The following is a 13897-nucleotide window of genomic DNA, read 5'->3' on the forward strand; positions in this document are numbered from 1 at the left end:
GGCAGAAGTAGGAGGACCCCATCTTTGTCTCCAAAGCTTGTGCGCCCAGAGGAAATCCTCTGGTGAGGGCATATTGCCCAGAATTCATTCCCTTTAGGAAATCCTGTGCAAAACTAAGAAAAAAAAAGTCATCCTCTGCAAAACTCCACTTCAAGAGACAGGATCAGATCAGTGATTATCCTGTGGGAGCCCAGGCTCAGATAAGGTGAAGATATTTTGAGTGGAAGAAAATTGTAAAGCGAAACAAAAATGCCACGATATGTGTTTCAGAGTTGTGGGCCAGCGAAATAAGTGACTTTCCACCGTGACTGACCTGCTTGGCCATGATTAATGGAGCGGGGACAGACACGGGCAGCGAAGAGGACCTCTCACAGAACCACAGTTAGATAGTAGACGAGCTGCTCTCCAGTTTGAAACCTCTCTCATGGCCACGGCCACTTGAGCGGTCTGGAGTCTGTGGTGAGGACCGGTCGTGGCTCTGACGGTGACGGCCCAGGTAGAGTTTATTGCCACTGCCAGGTGACCCCACAGAGAAGGCGGCCAACTGTTTGCTTTTTAATCAAAGAAGAAATGGTGGCAAAGCTAAGGCATCGAATGTCATCCACAACAATCATTGCTCTATCTATTTTTCGGGGGAGACAAAGTCTCAGATCAAGTGACGATTTTCGGTTCTTGTTGTAACTGGCACATATCACTGGTAAGTGTGATTCCGCCAGCATGCTGAAAGTTCCTTCGTTAGACATTCATTTATTTAGTCTGTAACGATGTTTTGTGCACCACCTCCATGCAAAGCTCTAGGTTAGGTTCTGTAAGAGGTTCTAAAGATATTAATCTTAATCCCTACCTCAACGAATTTATTGTCTAGCTCACTAGAGAAACGACTTGTATGAAACATGAGTGGCACAGATAAATGTCTATATGAGAAAATATCTTGCAGGTAGAGATTCAGAAAAATACGGATTTTTTATTTAAAAAACTGTAGATCCTTGGGGCGCCTGGGTGGCTCAGTTGGTTAAGTGTCCGACCCTTGATTTCGACTCAGGCCACGATCTTAGGGTCGGTGAGACCGAGCCCCGCATCAGGCTCTGCACTGACAGTGGGGAGCCTGCTTGAGATTCTCTCTCTTCTTCTCTCTCTGCCCCTCCTCCATTCTCAAAATAAATAAAATCAACATTAAAAAGAAGTGTAGATCCTGGGGATGCTGTAGTCATCCTATGTAGTGAATAAATGTCTCAAAGTAGAAAAGAGAAAGGATGGGTCTTATTTCTAGTTCTGCTCAAGAAGCTGAGTGAGTTCTGCACATAAAAACATTTGCACGACATGGGGCACTCTCGAGTTACTGTATTAGAATTAGAATTCCACAGGGTTGGGATGGACAGATTAAATATCTAGTTAATTTAGACCTTGCTGGGAAATCTGTTTTGCTTTACAACATTTGTTGGAAACCTTTCCAAGAGGCATTATTATCTTTCTAATTCTTACGAAAGTATAACTCCTTTGACAACAGACTCTGGAAATTCATCCAACTCATCATTGTAAACTGTCTCTGATTCATTCCTGTTCTAAATATTCACTCCTATTCTGATAGGTTGTATTTCTTGAGAGCCAAGATGACATCTTTTACACTCCCAGGGCCCAACCGTAGTAGGGACTCAGTAAATGTAGGTGGGATGAATCGTCTTCTAACTCAGTCCCTTACACAAGACTGGAGCTCAGGAGATGTCTATTTACGAAGACCAAGGCCTGCTTATCAGAGTTTGCATTTCTGGGCAGTAGAGGCTGAGACGGAGGCAGGTGGGTGAGAGGTTTATTGGGAAGTGACATCTGTGACAGACGGGATGGAACAAGGCTCAGCACGAGGAGCCATCAGCCACGATGATGCAGAGGTGATAACATTTTCTGCCAAGCCCACGAGGGAGCTCCAGAGTAAAGCTCATTGGTGAGAGTCGCTTGCGGGGCAGAAATGGCCAGGCTGACCTTGGGCTCAGCCCTGGGCTCGGGGCCGCTAGGGAAGAGTATGCCTCGGGCTCCGATGCTGAGGTGGATCCCGAAGGAGCGGCCGCTGGAGGCTGTCAGCTACCTAAACACCTGCCCCCCAGCGGGGCCCCGAGTCCTTTCTTGAAGGGAGGGAACTGGACAGTACATCTTCGAGACGTGTTCGTGACGCGTTTTGCAGAATGACCCCATTTTGGATGCTTTGTGGCTTATAGACGCTATTCATTGTCTTGAACAATTATTATTCTGGGCTGGCAAAATTTACCAGAATCGCTACAGGCTATTTGAATACGGAGGGAAACCTTGAATCTGCACATCCCCAAGCAGTTTTTTTTTTAAAGAAGATGATGTTGTAGCCCGTAAGAACTATTAATGATAATCATCATCATTCTTTGAATGTTCATTTTTTGGTTCGCTACTTGCTCCTTCCCTAAAAAAAGTATTTCAAACTTAACCTTTTTCAAATCTCAGTTTCTTCATCACCAAAGTAATTATGATAAAAGCGTTATATTAGAGGATTGTTGTAAGATTAAACAAGAAAGCATATGGAAGGCACAAAGTATAGTCGTGTCGGGAACATTCTGTATATGTTCATCAAAGAGACAAAGGAAGCAGGAAAAAAGCAAAGAGAAAGAGCTCAGTCTGCACTTGACCTTCCTAGGTAAGCAAATCAATATCCTTGCTCCCCTTTCCGCGGGGAAGTCACAATTAATGAAGAATCATTCTGAAGAACCCAAGCCACTTTCAGGCAGACTTGATTTCTTTATTGATTTGTATTCCCCCCCCCCAACAATCTCTTAGTAAAGGTGATGGTGTTTTTACATTTTATAAATGTGCTTCATAAATGCAATGTCATGCTTCATGGGTTGCGTGCGTGTGTGCAAATTTTGGTATAGAAAATAGTAACTTTTGTGTGTGGGAATTTCAGTACTGACGTCAATGCCTTAGCAGAGGAGATACAGAAGGCGGAGCCGGTAATCACAGCTTCACGATCAGACCAAGTAAAGCTTTTACTACGGAGATTACAAGACAAACTCAGGCAGCACAGCAACCACCAATTCTATCTTTTTAAGGTAATGCATGTTTTAAAATGACCAAATAGAAGAACTGCAAAGAATTGGTTGACATCCGACCAATCTGAGATAAAATGCAGATTATATTTTCTCTTTCCCTTGGTGTCTCATATATATTTCCCAAGACTAAGTCTCAGCAAGTGTTTATTCACTGACTGAATGAAACTGAAACGTGTTTCTCAAGAGAAGTTAAAAAAAGATTTGTAGTAAGTTTAGCCATTCTTTACGATGTTCCATTTAAAGGATGACCATTAAGGTAGCTTCAAGTTATTGAATAATTGAAGTTTCTTTCCAGTTGGAGTAATATTAAGAAGTTCTGTTTCATGGAATATCAATACTTACTATTTTCTGCTTCCATGTGAACTAAACTATATTTCAGGAAATTATTTATTGATACGGCTTACATAATAATTTTAATGCAATGTAAATGTGCCTATTTTTCTCTATAGTTTTCTCGATGATTAAATTTAAAGTATAACAAATGTAGTCAATTACTCAGGAATAGCTTTTAGTTTTTCTTAATTATTTAACAATATTCAATAGTTTATTCTAATATTGCTTCATATCACACTGGTTTTCTTTTTATGATTTAAATGAATTTTGAAGAATGCCATTGTTATCAGGGCACCTGCGTGGCTCAGTCGGGTGAGCATCCGATTTATGCTCAGGTCATGATCTCACAGTTCATGAGTTCGAGCCCCGCGTCGGGCTTTTTGCTGTCAGCTCAGGGCTGGGAGCCTGCTTTGGATTCTGTGTCTCCTGCTCTCTTTGCCCCTCCCTTGCTCGCTGTTTCTCTGTCTCTATCTCTCAAAAAGAAATAAACATTAAAAGATTAAAAAGGAAATGTTATTATTATCTATATATTTGGCATATTCTGTCTCATAAAAATTACATCTTTTGTAGTCATCCCTTTAATGTATTATTGAAAGATGAGGAAGTTATTCTTGTAATATTTATTTTTCCAGCAGATGGCACTATTTAACTTCAAATATCAGCTCTATAACTAGAGTGACCTTGTCATTTGTCTTCCAATGGGAAAATTTTTGATAGTGAAAGCAGACACTATTGATAATTATGCCCCCGCAGCAGACGTAACTGGGACTGTCCCAGCCTAGCCAATCACTCCATCTGCGAACAGATTATCCAATTTATGTATGTTCGTTTGATAAATATTAAGGTATCCACTCTGTGCTTGACAGTGTAGGAATTGAAAGATAAATGAAATAAGAGCCATCCTGACTCTAGAGGAGCGTTAGGATTCCAGAAGTATTAATTAATTGTAAAATCTGCATTTGAAACGTATTTAGTGTATTTCCTGTATATGCTTTTTATGCCTATGGACAAAATCGTGCAGTATTTAAAAGACAATATTGTGGGGCGCCTGGGTGGCGCAGTCGGTTGGGCGTCCGACTTCAGCCAGGTCACGATCTCGCGGTCCGTGAGTTCGAGCCCCGCGTCGGGCTCTGGGCTGACGGCTCAGAGCCTGGAGCCTGTTTCCGATTCTGTGTCTCCCTCTCTCTCTGCCCCTCCCCCGTTCATGCTCTGTCTCTCTCTGTCCCAAAAATAAATAAACGTTGAAAAAAAAAAAAAATTTAAAAGACAATATTGTAAATTAATGCTATTTGGTATCTTATTTAATAGCAGTAATTTATCTTAAAAGCCATTTCATGAAAAACACAGATCCAATATTGTTTTTGTAATTATGTTAACTACCAAATGTTTTATTGGTCTTAATGGTAGGAGATACGTAATTTTTTCTCTTCTGCTCACATAGTGAATATTGTCCACTTATTATGTATAATTAAGATAAACTTGAATATCTTCCTTGGTTTGAAATTAAAATTAATGATTTAAACTTTTTTTTTTGAGTTTAAAACAAATGCTGTTTTCTTTCATTGAAGGTTCTCAGAGCACATATACTGCCATTGACTAATGTTGCACTTAATAAATCGGGGTCTTGGTAAGTTTCTGTTATTTATTTAAAACTTAAAATTTTAAATGAAAAAATTATTTATTTATTTTCTTGCACCCAAAGTCGAAAAGTTGCTTTTATTTTATTTAATTTTTAATTCTTAATTTTATTTGAATCCAAGTTAGTTAACATATAGTGCAATAATGATTTTAGGAGTAGAGGTTAGTGATTTATTACTTACATGTAACACCCAGTGCTCATCCCAACAAGCGTCCTCCTTAGTCCCCCTCACCCATTTAGTCCATCTCCCCCAACACCCCTCCAGCAACCCTCAGTTTCTTCTCTGTATTTGAGAGTCTCTTATGGTTTGCCTCCTTCTGTTTTTATCTTGGTTTCCCTTCCCTTCCCCTATGTTCATCTGTTTTTTTTTTTTTTTTTTCAACGTTTATTTATTTTTGGGACAGAGAGAGACAGAGCATGAACGGGGGAGGGGCAGAGAGAGAGGGAGACACAGAATCGGAAACAGGCTCCAGGCTCTGAGCCATCAGCCCAGAGTCCGACGCGGGGCTTGAACAAATCGGACGCTTAACCGACTGCGCCACCCAGGCGCCCCATCTGTTTTGTTTCTTACATTCCACATATGAGTGAGATCATACGATATGTATCTTTCTCTTATCTTTCTCTGACTTTTTTCACTTAGCATAATACACTCTAGTTCCATCCACATTGTTGCAAATGGCAAGATTTCATTCTTGTCGATCTGTAATATTCCATTGTACATATAAACCACATCTTCTTTATCCATTCATCAGTCAGTGGACATTTGGGTGCTTTCCATAATTTGGCTATTGTTGATAGCGCTGCTCTAAACATTGGGGTGCATGTGCCCCTTCGAATCAACATTTTTGTATCCTTTGAATAAATACCTAGTAGTGCAATTGCTGGGTCATAGGGTAGTTCCTTTATTAATTTTTTGAGATGAAAAAGATATTAAAAAAATTATTAGACTTCATTATTTATAGTGGTTTTAGGTTTACAGCAAAATTGAGCAGAGGGTACGGAGATTTGCCACATACGTCTGGCCCCCACACACCCTCAGCTTCTTTCACTGGCATCTTCCCCCAAGGTTTGTGCATTTCCTACATTTGATGGGCCTACATTGACAAACACATCATTATCACTCAAACTTCATAGTTTACATTAGGGGTTGCTCTTGCTTTCTTTCATTCTATGGGTTGACAAATGTTTAATGACAGATCTCTACCATTAAGGCATCACACAGAGCAGTTTCTCTGCCCTAAGGATCCTCTGTGCTCCATCTATTTATTTCTATATATCCCTTCCTTCCTTCCTTCCTTCCTTCCTTCCTTCCTTCCTTCTTTCCTTTCTTCCTTCCTTCTCCCTCCCTCCCTCTCTTCCTCCTTCCCTCCCTCCCTCCCTTCCTCCTTCCCTACCTCCCTTCTCGTCTCTATTTTAGAGAGAGAGCAAGTTTTCAGGGGAGAGGGGCAGAGAGAGGGAGAGAGAATCCCAAGCAGGTTCTGCCCTGCCAGGACAAAGCTGGATTCGGGGCTTGATCCCATGACCCTGGGATCATTACCGAGCTGAAATCAAGAGGCAGACACTCAACCAACTGAGTCATCCAGGTGCCGCTCTATATTTCCCTTTCTATTCTTCATTTCTAATTTTTAACAACCAAGGATACATTTTTTTAAATAAAATTGTATATATATTTAAGGTGTACCACATGATTTGACGTACATACACATGGTGAAATAATTGTTGCAGTCAAGCTAATTAACATATTATCTCCTCACAGTTACCACTTTTTGTGTGTGTGAAGAAAGCACTTGAAATCTATTCTTTTAGTGTATTTCCAGTATTCAAGCCAGAATTATTATTTTATTTTATTTTTTATTTACTTATGTTGTAATGTACATTCAAGTTAGTTAGCATGTAGTACAATAATGATTTCAGGAGTAGAATCCAATGATTCATCCCCTACGTATAACACCCAGTGCTCATCCCAACAAGTGTCTTCCTTGATGCCCCTTGCCCATTTAGCCCATCCCCCCACCCCCAACCCCTCCAGCAACCCTCAGTTTGTTCTCTATATTTAAGAGTCTCTTGTGTTTTGTCCCCTCCCTGTTTTTATATTGTTTTTGCTTCCCTTCTCTTATGTTCATCTGTATTGTATCTTAAATTCTACATATGAGTGAAGTCATATGATATTTGTCTTTCTCTTACTAATTTTGCTGAGCATAATACACTCTAGTTCCATCCATGTCGTTGCACATGGCAAGATTTCATTCTTTTTGATTGCCAAGTAACATTCCATTGTGTGTGTGTGTGTGTGTGTGTGTGTGTGTATGTATGTACACACACACACACACACACACACATATGGCACATCTTCTTTATCCACTCATCTGTTGATGGACATTTGGGCTCTTTCCATACTTTGGCTATGCACTCCTATGAACAGTGGGGTGCATGTGCCCCTTTGAAACAGCACGTCTGTGTCCTTCGGATAAATATTCAGCAGAGAAATTGCAGGGTCATAGGGTAATTCTATTTTTAATTTTTTGAGGAACCTCCATACTGTTTTCCAGAGTGGCTGCACCAGTTTGTATTCCCACCAGCATTCCTCTTTTTCCACATCCTCAACATCTGTCATTGCCTGAGTTAAATTTAGCCATTCTGACAGGTGTGAGGTGGTATCTTATTGTGGTTTTGATTTCTATTTCTCTGATGATGAGTGATGTGGAGCATTTTTTCATGTGTTGGTTGACCATCTGGATGTCTTCTCTGGTGAAGTGTCTATTCATGTCTTTTGCCCATTTCTTCACTGGCTTATTTGTTTTTTGGGGGTTGAGTTTGATAAGTTCTTTATAGATTTTGGATACTAACCCTTTATCTGATATGTCATTTGCAAATATCTTCTCTCATTCTGTCGGTTGCCTTTTAGTTTTGCTGATTGTTTCCTTTGCTGTGCAGAAGCCTTTTATTTTGATGAGGTCCCAGTAGCTCATTTTTGCTTTTGTTTCCCTTGCCTCCAGAGACGTGAGTAAGAAGGTGCTGCGGGCAAGATGAAAGAGGTTTTGCCTGCTTTCTCTTCGAGGATTTTGATGGCTTCCTGTCTTACATTGAGGTCTTTCATCCATTTTGAGTGTATTTTTGTGTAAGAAAGTGGTCCAGGTTCATTTTTCTGCGTGTCGCTGTCCAGTTTTCCCAGCACCACTTGCTGAAGAGACTGTCTTTATTCCATTGGATATTCTTTCCTGCTTTGTCAAAGATTAGTTGGCCATACGTTTGTGGGTCCATTTCTGGGTTCTCTATTCTGTTCCATTAATCTGTGTGTCAGTTTTTGTGCCAGTACCATACTGTCTTGATGATAACAGCTTTGTAATTCATCTTGAAGTCCGGAATTATGATGTCTCCAGTTTTGTTTTTCTTTTTCAGGATTGCTTTGGAAATTCAGGATCTTTTCTGGTTCCATACAAATTTTAGGATTGTTTGTTCCAGCTCTGTGAAGAATGCTGGTGTTATTTTGATAGGGATTGCATTGAATATATAGATTGCTTTGGATAGTATCGACATTTTAACAATATTTGTTCTTCCAATTCTTGAGCATGGAATATTTTTCCTGTTTTTTGTTTTGGTATCTTGTTCAATTTCTTTCATGAGCTTTCTATAGTTTTCAGTGTATAGACTTTTAACCTCTTTGGTTAGATTTATTCCTAGGTATTTTATGGTTTTTGGTGCAATTGTAAATGGGATCAATTCCTTGATTTCTCTTTCTGCTGTTTCATTATTGGTGTATAGAAATGCAACTAATTTCTGTGCACTAATTTTATATCTTGTGACTTTGCTGATCTCATGGATCAGTTCTAGCTCAGGCCAATATTATTAACTATAGTGATTATGCCTGTGCATTACATCTCTAGATTTATTCATCCTACATAACTGCAAATTTATGCTCTTTAACGAATGTCTCCCCATTTCTCCCACTCCCCAGTCCTTGGTGACTACTGTTCTACTGTCTGCTTCTATGAATTTGACTTTTTTTTAGATTCCACCTGTGTGTGAGATCAGACAATACTTGTTTTTCTGTGTCTGGCTTATTTCACTTAGCATAATGCCCTCCAAGTTCGTCCATGTTTTTGCAAGTGGCAGAGTTTCTTTCTTTGTCATGGCTAAATAGTATGACATTCATTCCCTGATGGATATTTGTTGTTTCAGTGTTTTGGCTATTGTGAACAGCGCTGCAAAGAACATGACAGTGCAGATACCTCTATGAGACCCTGATTTCATTTAAAAAAAATTTTTTTTAAACGTTTATTTATTTTTGAGACAGAGAGAGACAGAGCATGAACGGGGGAGGAGCAGAGAGAGAGGGAGACACAGAATCTGAAACAGGCTCCAGGCTCTGAGCCGTCAGCACAGAGCCCGACGCAGGGCTCGAACTCACAGACCGCGAGATCATGACCTGAGCCGAAGTCGGACGCTCAACCGACTGAGCCACCCAGGCGCCCCTGATTTCATTTTTTTATATACACCCAGAAGTGAGATTGTAGGATCATACGGTAGTTTTATTTTTAAGTTTTTGGGGGACCCACCATCCTATCTTCCATCACGACTGTGCCAGTTTACATCCCTGAAAAGCTAAGAGGAAGTGTCTGGAGAAGAATCAAAGGTACACTGCCTTGTCAACCCTTTTGTTTGGTTGAGTTTCCTTGTCAGAATTTATCATTTATCTGTTTACCTTTTATCGTTACCACTTGACACTCAGACTGGTTTTTTAATTTATTTATTAACTTATTTCTTGATTTAACTTATTTGTTTTAATTAATTTATTTAAATTTAAGTTAGCATACAGTGCAGTATTGGTTTTGAGAGTAGAACTCAATGATTCATCACTTCTGTATAACACCCAGTGCTCATCACAAGTGCCCTGCTTAATGCCCATCACTCACTTAGTGAACCCTAACCCTAACCCTACCCCTAACCCTACCCTGCCTCCCTCCCTCCATCAACTCTCAGTTTGTTCTCTGTATTTAAAAGTCTCTTACGGTTTACCTCCCTCTGTTTTTATCTTACTGTTCCTTCTCTTCCCTTATGTTCATCTGTTGTGTGTCCTAAATTCGACATATGAGTGAAATCATCTGATACTTGTCTTTCTCTGACTGACTTTTTTTTTCACTTAGTATAATATACTCTGGTTCCATCCACATTGTCGCAAATGGCCAGATTTCATTCTTTTTTATTGCAGACCAGCTTTTTACATCTGTGCACTTTTTTCTGTGTTGGGGAAGTAGCTTTCCTAATGGAATACTTAAGGAATAACTAAGATAGTATTTTTAACTTTAAAACATTAGAGGTCAAGGGGTGCATAGGTGACTCAGTTGTTTCAGTGTGGTCAACTCTTGATTTTGGCTCGTCATCTCAGGGTCGTGAGATCGAGCCCTTCATTGGGCTCCATGCTGAACGTGGAGCCTGCTTGAGATTCTCTCTCTCTCTCTCTCTCTCTCTCTCTCTCTCTCTCTCCCCCTCCCCACTTGCATGTGCTTCTTCTCTCTAAAATAAAAAACTACATATGAGAGGGCAACGTACAAATTATTCCTGTAGAAGAATAGTCATGTAAGAGGATTGCTAATCTTCAGTAAATATTCACTGACACTTACTAGTTTGCCAGTCATGTTCCAGGTCCTGGGGATGATGGCAGTAAACCTGATGGGTAGAAGAAAGACTAGCAAAGAGGTGAATGTACCTGCTCAGGGTGTGCTTTGGGGTCAAGTTGAGGTCCCAGAGACAGCCAGTGCTGTTGGTCTTGTGGGCCATGAGCAGAAGTTTGAATTTTCCTCTAGATTGTTAGGAAGCCATCAGAGGGAAGTTAAAAAAAAAAAACAAACAAAAACCTCCAATTTCGGTGTGGAAGATAGACTCATAAGGAGTAAGGACCATGTGTGAGCCAAGATCTATTAGAAGATGGTTTCATTGTTTAGGCAAGAGACGGAGGCAATGGAGCCTGGTGAAATGCAGCCACACTAGGGGTGTATTTTGAGATTGGGCTCACAGAATTTACTAATAGATTGTGTGTGGTATGTGAGGGGATTAGAGGAACCAAAGATGATGCTAAGATTTTATGGGCTGACCAATGGGAAGAACGATACTGTTTATTGAGATATGTTAGAATTTCAGAAAATGTTGCTGATTAATATTATTTAATTCGTAATTATTTATAAGAATGATTATTGGCAGGATTACTCTTTATTTGATTTAGTGGCTCCTTTTTGGTTTAAGGATAAAATTAAAAAAGTTTCTAATAAAAGGATGTAGCTATTGTTCCCAATTTAACGGTTCTCCATACACAATTTCATTTTGTAAAAAGCAAGATAGGGGCACCTGGGTGGCTCAGTCTTGGTTAAGCATCCGACTTCAGCTCAGGTCATGATCTCACGGTTTGTGAGTTCGAGCCCCGCCTTGGGCTCTGTGCTGACAGCTCAGAGCCTGGAGCCTGCTTCGGGTTCTGGGTCTCCCTCTCTCTCTGCCCCTCCCCTGCTCATGCTCTGTTGCTCTCTCTCTCAAAAATAAAGAAAGATTAAAAAAAAGAAGAGCAAGATAAATGGGGTTATAATCTTGTAGGTAAAAAAACGAGGTCTTTATTAACACCCTGCTGTTGTCACTTTGTGATCTATTTGTCTCCCGCGTGTTAGCTTTATTACAGGAAGCTATGATCGGACGTGTAAACTTTGGGATACTGCATCTGGAGAGGAGCTTCATACCCTGGAGGGCCACCGGAATGTGGTTTATGCCATAGCATTCAACAATCCGTATGGGTAAACAGACATTCAGTCATTCATTTCTTCCTCATTAATCCATTAAATCCTTTATTTTCTCTCCATTTATTCATGTCTTCCTCTGGTTTTTGGGGGATGAAAAGAAAAAGAGAACTAAAATTTCCAAGTGCCTGGATGTGTGCTTTGAAAGCTTTTTAAATACCCCTTTCGGTGCTTAAAGGAGTTTGGGGATAGGTCTTCTTTTTCTCACATAAAGTATATAAAGTTCAAGGACCTTTCTCAAAATCACGGGGTAGTTAAGAGGGGAGCTAAAGTCCCAAGTTCAAGCAGGGCTGAGTCCCGTCCCCTGGGAGTTCTCTGACAGGCACTTATGTCCTATTGATGTTTAGAGCACTGGCTTCTGGAGAATGTGACATACCCCCAGAGCATGGTTTACCTTGTTCAGAAGTTAATTTACAGTCTTAGCCGAAAAAAAAAGTGGATCCAGTAGCATGCTAGATAACAGTACAAGATATAATAGCATTTTTAAACCAGCCTCTAGTTAACTGATTCGACAGATGAACCAGTGTTCTCTCTAGCTCTCCTTCTGCATGACGTACTGCTGGTACCCAAGGCTCCCTGGATATTTGCAGAAACTGGGCCATCCACCGGTGTGCTCAGCTTTTCTTCCCACCGGTTAGGTCTAAGTCTACGATGAGTTACTTGTATTTGTCCATAAATCTGCTTGTGTTTGTTGTGATTTCAACTTTAATGATCGAATTGAATTAAATAGTGCTTAAACTAATGAAATATGCACGTGAAAAGAAAGCTGTTATTTTTTCGTGAAAACGCAGCTAAGGTAAATCTTTGAAAAATTGCTAGTGAGTGAAGTTGTAGGTGAGGTCAGTGTAAACATTAGAAAATGCATGGAAACATCTTGAACTATCTTTGTACGCACATGGTCCTACAAGTGTGTTTAAGTTCTCAAATTGGAACTTGTAGAGGTTGGATATGATTTCTGTAAGGCAGATAATGAGCTCCAGGTAGCCAAAGAAAAGGCCTTTGCCTTGCGTATTTGAGTAAAAGTTTTTAATGTGTGTCTTTTTTCATGACTGACCACTGTGACTTTTTCCATTCACTAAGCTGTCTCAGTAAATATGTCTCTTTTATGATAGTATTATGATGACTAGAACACAACAGTAAATGGCATGAAAGTTAGAAGATAAAGGCCAGTGGGATTTCTTTTGGTGGAGGTTCTGAGGATGATGTGCAACTCCAGCAGAAGCTTGGAGGTGGAAAATAAAGGAGGTGGGAGGGCACCCTGGGGGAGGGCACCCTCCAGCTCCATGGCCTAGGTGGGGCTTTGCCCAGCTCCCCCAGTGCCCCTGGCTCTCTAGTGGATGTTTCCTGGTGAGAATCAGAAGTGGGTGAGGTCAGAGTGTTCTGCGTAGTTTGAACTCTGTTCTGGACGATTGAGTTGTCATGAAGGCTTTGTGTACAAAGGAGGGACGCAATGCAAGTGCCATTTTGGGAGGGCTGTTCTGGCAGAGAGAAGGGGTCCGAGGGTTTGGATTGGGATGAAACAGGAGGCAAGGAATTTAGTTAGGAGGCAGATAAAAAGATACATTCATGGGATGATGAGAACAGTCTAGGGTAGTGGCAGGGGCGATAAAGGGAATCCTATCAAAATCTGATGCACTTAAAGTAGAAATTTTATACCATATATGTTAAAAACTTGATATGTAGGTTGCTAATGTCATTATATCTTTCTGAGATGTAACACAGTTTAAATCACATCAATTGTGATGGCACAATCAAACTTAATTGGTACGTTAAAATGATTAAGTATTCCAATTACATTACCAAAAACTTAACTTTGATGTATGCAGTTTTACATTGTAGAGAATGATAGTTTTTATAATGCCTTATTGCACCAACCTGTGGGAGAGAGGTTTAATTGATATTATAAATGATAATGCTTTACCTCTACTATAATTCCTACTTTACTTGCAGTGTTATTTAAAGGACTTTAACAGTATGTTCTGCATGATATAATATAATATCCTATAATATTATACTTACAAGACAGGATATTTTTGCATATCTATCTTAGAACAAAGTTTTAGGGGGATAGAGAGGGG

At 40.1% G+C, this 13897-nt stretch overlaps 1 protein-coding gene across 3 annotated transcripts in view; it reads left to right on the plus strand.

Annotated features, from left to right (window-relative positions):
* DAW1 (dynein assembly factor with WD repeats 1) overlaps positions 1–13897 on the plus strand; it is a 65294-nt gene that overhangs the window by 13596 nt on the left and 37801 nt on the right. For all 3 annotated transcript variants that reach the window (XM_045481570.1, XM_045481569.1, XM_045481571.1), the window contains exons 3-5: positions 2924–3068; positions 4970–5028; positions 11694–11816. In XM_045481570.1, the coding sequence (XP_045337526.1) occupies positions 2924–3068; positions 4970–5028; positions 11694–11816 (327 nt within the window). The remainder of the gene's footprint in view (positions 1–2923; positions 3069–4969; positions 5029–11693; positions 11817–13897) is intronic.

This window comes from Leopardus geoffroyi, chromosome C1 (genome assembly GCF_018350155.1).
Source record: "Leopardus geoffroyi isolate Oge1 chromosome C1, O.geoffroyi_Oge1_pat1.0, whole genome shotgun sequence".
NCBI lineage: Eukaryota > Metazoa > Chordata > Mammalia > Carnivora > Felidae > Leopardus > Leopardus geoffroyi.